This window comes from Monopterus albus, unplaced genomic scaffold (genome assembly GCF_001952655.1).
Source record: "Monopterus albus unplaced genomic scaffold, M_albus_1.0 scaffold235.1, whole genome shotgun sequence".
NCBI classification, from domain to species: Eukaryota; Metazoa; Chordata; class Actinopteri; order Synbranchiformes; family Synbranchidae; genus Monopterus; species Monopterus albus.
Window position 1 is genome coordinate 642,303 of NW_018128115.1, and position 4,934 is coordinate 647,236.

Sequence of the window (4,934 nt, forward strand, 5' to 3'; positions counted from 1 at the left end):
CAGGTATATGCTTCAAATGAATGGAGGCTCAGATTTCAGTGTAGTTTTCTGGGGAACAAAGGGGTCATGCTAGTTTGTGCTCGTTAACTCATCTTTCTGGACCGCTTTGGCCTAGGCCAGCATTGCCTGCGTGTAATCTACCTGCCCTCAGGTATTCTGTGAGATAAGGCCAACAAAGCAAGTACACGTTTTAGACTCCACCCTCTGCTACTGGTCGGTGACCGGGAACGCAAACAGGTTCCTCTTTCAGTCGAGCTGGATTGTCCCTTTCATATGGCCATTATCAGCTACTTTAGAGTGACATTCTTATGTCGTCGTCATTTTCAGTAAGGCCAGTATTATGGTTTAATTGTACCTGTTAGTTCCTCAGAGATCCTTATGGCTGAAACACTGGTTTCTTTCCCCCATTGTGGGATTAATTGTGAGAGTAATATTCGATTGTTCTTGATTTTCTGGTTGTTTTCTTGATTCCTCAATACTGTTCTTTTTTTGTCTTGTTCCTAGGTATCTTTTTTGACTTGTGTCTCAGGGACAAACTGTGGGAGGTCACTTCTTGTTCTTGATTGTCTCTGAAATACTATATTTTTGTTTGGTTTTTTTGGGTACCCGGATCTTGTTTTCTCAAGATTGGTGTGGGGTGTTTATTCTTATGGTGTCATGTTCTTTTGTCCTTTACAGCTGCTGGAACACTGGAATTTCCCACTGTAAGATCAGTAAAGTTCTACCTACCTACCTAAGTGAACAGTGACAGCTGTGCTACTACTATTATGAACAAATGAAGAATGAGCAACTGGTGTCGTCACATGTGAACATCTGGGTCAATCGGTGGCAAGATGACCGCGTAGTAGCATGACCGAAGTTGTGCTTACTAGACAGTGGCGTGGCTGCAGTGCCCACTGCATTTTTATTCGGCTAATAGGCATTCAACAGAAAAATACGTGTAGTAGGCGATTTCCAACACACCCACAGAATAGAATATTTGTCATTTTCATTGTGTGTATGCATACACAATAAAAAAAATAGTTGTTTGCCTCATTTTACAGCAGTGCAGGTGTGACTGGGCCAATATACAGGCCTATGTAACCCAGACACTAATAAAACAGATACTGGTGCAGTATGCTGTGTACTCCACTGTAAAAGTCAAGTATCCATCCATCCAAGTATGTCAACAGAAAACCACCTATACCCTCTAGTAGCAGGCCTACAGTCCTACATACCAGGTGCCGGATGGTGAAATTAGTCTTAACCCTATAAAACCATTTGTGTCATATTCGCTACGCAAGTTTCTGAGCATTAAAAATGGCCAAAAATGCCGCATGTATCAAATGTGATACAAAAAAATAAGCAAAAATAATAATATGGCACATTTATTCCCATATGCCTGGACTGTCTGTCTATGTATAAATGGCAAATAAAAATCTTGAATCTTGAATTTTCTTTTGGATTTTGTTAAAAGGTTTAATAAACATCTCAGTTCCAAAGAATTAGAATGTTCTGGCTATTTTTTTGATGTGTCAGGCTTTACAGGATTAAACATCTTCACAATGAATTGGGTTGCCTTAGCTTCAGTGTCTACCTGTTCCAGTGTGTCAATATGCATGTACCTCTAAATACAAAAAGCTCATCAGATAATCTCATTTTAATACAAGTCACACTCAATAACATACTGACATTTTAAACTTAAGCTAAAGCAATAGCAAGTGCCTTGGTCTCAGCATGTGGTACCAGATGGTCAAAGTTGTAGAGCCAAAGTTTAAAGAGAGCGGCTCCATACCCACCCACTTGCAGGCCTCCAAATAAACCTTTGCTCTCCTCTTTTTGTGGAAATGACTAAACCTGCAGTAATTCCACCATATGCTTCCTTTCCATGTAGTAAATATTCTACAACAACAGCTGTCCCAACAAGCCATTTAACTTCATAGTTAGTAGAAATTAGGAGTATTTTATGTACAGTACAGTATATTACATTTACACTTACCATCCAACTCTAAGTCTGTGTCAAACTCATCCTTCAAATCTTGGTGTTGAGTTGGGTATGGATAGTTAAGGAGAGAGATTCTAACGATAGTGTTGACATTGCAGGCTGTTGTCTGAGCTCTCTTATAACCAATACTCAGCTTTTCACTCCGTTTAGTAAAACATGGGTCACATGTTAAACGTGATGCACCTGCAGACTGAATCATTAGCACTACAAGTCTATGATGATCGATCTGTCACATCTGACATGTTAAATGTTTCACAGAGGTCAAGTTTTCATCAGAGCAGTAGTCAAATATATTTAGCAAATTCATATTGCTTTTGTGCTTGATATTGGACTTGTATGATTGATGTATTATTAAAATAGTTACTAATTACATTTCTCGTGATTGATTGATTCAGTTCATCTAGAATCTAGAGGAACACACTTTTCAGCCAAAGTCAATGGTCAAATTTTCAGTAATAAATGATGCTTGAATATTCAAGGGAGTTCTTCTGGAAACAGCTAGAGTTAGACTTAACTATTTTAACTGGAAAATACTTGAACACATTTTTGTTTTTTTCTCCAGTTATTACCAAACTGTGTCAGTCTTGCTTGGAAATTTAAACATTTTAGGAAATAATGGGCCCACCGAAATAAAGCATTACTAATATGTGATGTGACAAGGTCAATGCAAGGCACAGAATTCAGCTGCTTTTTACAAATAAACACATTTAAATTTTGGGGAGAACAATTAACAAGCCTTATGTTTGTGGGAAAGCCTTGAACCTGTTGCTTTGAGAGGCAAACTCTTGTTGCCGGTGAACAACTTCTGCCCTGGAGGGTGCAGCTGTTGCTGAGTGCTGCAGACACTTCTTCAAAAACTCAGTTTTATTCTGTTTAATTTTGCAATCTGTTGACACAGTTAATTTTTAGAGTCTCCAGCAGCAGGCTCATGTTGTTCGCTGTGTAAGTATCACCTGAAATGAAGAGTGTGAGCAGAACCTGCTGGCGCCGGAGATGCAGACTGATTTGTAACGCTCACTTTGTTGCAGCTCTGTCTTAATTTTCTCTGTCTCAGCACTGGTTTCTCATCGCTGCTTTGCTTTATTACCGCCAGTTTGACACCACCCTGTTGTGGTAGTGCTTTAGTAAATTAGTTTGTGCTTTGGCTCACACCACACGTCAGGCCCGCTGGTCCTGGAGCTTGTGTTTGTGAAGCCAGGCTCGGGCTTAGTCATGTCTGTCTACCTGTGCATCTCCTGTGACAGATGATTGTTTTCTAATTGTCTTGTCTCGCTGTTTCAGGTGTAGCCAGGAGGATTCGTCGATTGCCAGAGAATCATGGAGCCAGATGTGATTCGCATGTACTCGTCCTCCCCACCCCCGATGGAGGACGGTGCTGAGGAAGAGGATGATGAGTTCGGAGACTTCGGCACCTTCTCTGGTGGTGTCCCAAGCAGCGTCAGCGTCACAGAATTTGACACCCCGACAACTTTTAACCAGTCCCAGGCTTTGACTGCCACCTCACCACCTGAGCTCATCAGCAGCAGAGGGCTGATGGGATTCAACCACAACTCCTCCAACGGCATCCACGGCCCTAATAATGAGCTTTCCAAGGCTAATGGCATTGTGCCATTGAGCCACCTAGGCAGCGGTCCCTCAGAAAGAACTGAGATGAAAAAGGCCCTCTCCAGTTCCCTGGACTTCTCAGTAAGCGACACAGCTGGCAGCGAGCTGGCTAATTGCAATGGCGGAGGTACAGAGGTGTTCACTAACGGGTTTGCAACCTTTGATGTTCAGGTAAGCCCTTCTTCACAGAGTTCTGTGCACTCTTATTTAAAAGGAGCATCCATAGAGGATATGGGCAGCGGCGCCGTTGGCAGCCCGGAGGACGATTTTGCAGACTTTGCTGCTTTTTCCAGTGCTGAAGGACTCCTCAGCCAGACAGCAAACAAGGACTTGGACAATCCCACAGGGGGCAGCTGGCTGCCAGAAGCTGCCTACCATAATGAGCACTGTAATACAGAGCAGGGAGTGACTTCAGAGGACACTGTCAGGGACACAAACAGAACTGGTCCTGGCACAGCTGGCTCTGATTCCATATCTGCTCCTGCTGAGGCCCCAGGCGGCTCGTGCAGCATAGACCAGGGCTTGCACACAGACATTGGCTCTCAACAAAGGGACGTAGGCTTTGCACAGGAGGCAGGATGCACTAACAGGCCCCTCACTCTGAACAGTGTCAATGTAGCTGACAGGGACGATTCCAAAGAGGCCGCGGGCTGCAGTGAGAGCGACCTCTCCCCTGATGCAGCTGCAGATAGTGAGGTGGGACAATCTGGCGAGAAGGGCTCTGGGAACGACACAGAAACTGAGACAGAGACGTCGTTCGGCCGGCTGCTGTCCACAGATGCTCTGGAGGAGTACGGAGACATGAGCACCACGGGCTCAGTACCCTCTCCTCCCCTCCAGGGGGATACTGCCACACCCGCTGACCACAGCCAGCTGGCAGAGGACGATGAGGACTTTGGAGACTTTGGAGACCCTGGCTCCTTTGGTGGTCAGGGCTTTGTGGAATGTGAGCAGCTGGAGGTCCAGCAGGAGCAGAGCAGGTCCTGCAGCTCACCTCCTGCAAAGGAAGTTACAAACACTGATGAGGATGATGATTTTGGTGACTTCAACTCCCCCAAATTTCACACCAGTGGACACGAGGGGGAGGATGATGGCAGGTTTGCAGAATTCCCCGTCAGTGACAGTTTTGGGAATTTCAGCTCAGCTGTGGAAGGTGTCGATGGGGAGGCAGATGCAGGGTGGAGTGCCTTCGGGGAGCAGCAGCAGGTGGAGGGGGAGTCCTGGGTGGCGTTCAGCACTGAGCAGAGCGTCGCTCCTCCTGCAGAGGTCAGAGATGAGGAGCGGCAGGAAAGTGAAGCTGCCCGCAAACAAACCAGCAGGACAGACAATCAGTTGGGAAGCACTG

General features: G+C 45.1%; 2 protein-coding genes across 2 annotated transcripts in view; both read left to right on the forward strand.

Moving 5' to 3' along the window:
- LOC109971803 (NACHT, LRR and PYD domains-containing protein 3-like) overlaps positions 1 to 3,271 on the forward strand; it is a 64,634-nt gene extending 61,363 nt beyond the window's left edge. The window contains exon 5 of the mRNA XM_020620287.1: positions 3,266 to 3,271. Coding sequence (XP_020475943.1) covers positions 3,266 to 3,271 — 6 coding nt within the window. The remainder of the gene's footprint in view (positions 1 to 3,265) is intronic.
- Positions 1 to 4,934, forward strand: part of aftpha (aftiphilin a) — a 17,168-nt gene that overhangs the window by 966 nt on the left and 11,268 nt on the right. Inside the window, exon 2 of the mRNA XM_020620288.1 lies at positions 3,266 to 4,928. Coding sequence (XP_020475944.1) covers positions 3,302 to 4,928 — 1,627 coding nt within the window. The 5' untranslated portion in view covers positions 3,266 to 3,301. The remainder of the gene's footprint in view (positions 1 to 3,265; positions 4,929 to 4,934) is intronic.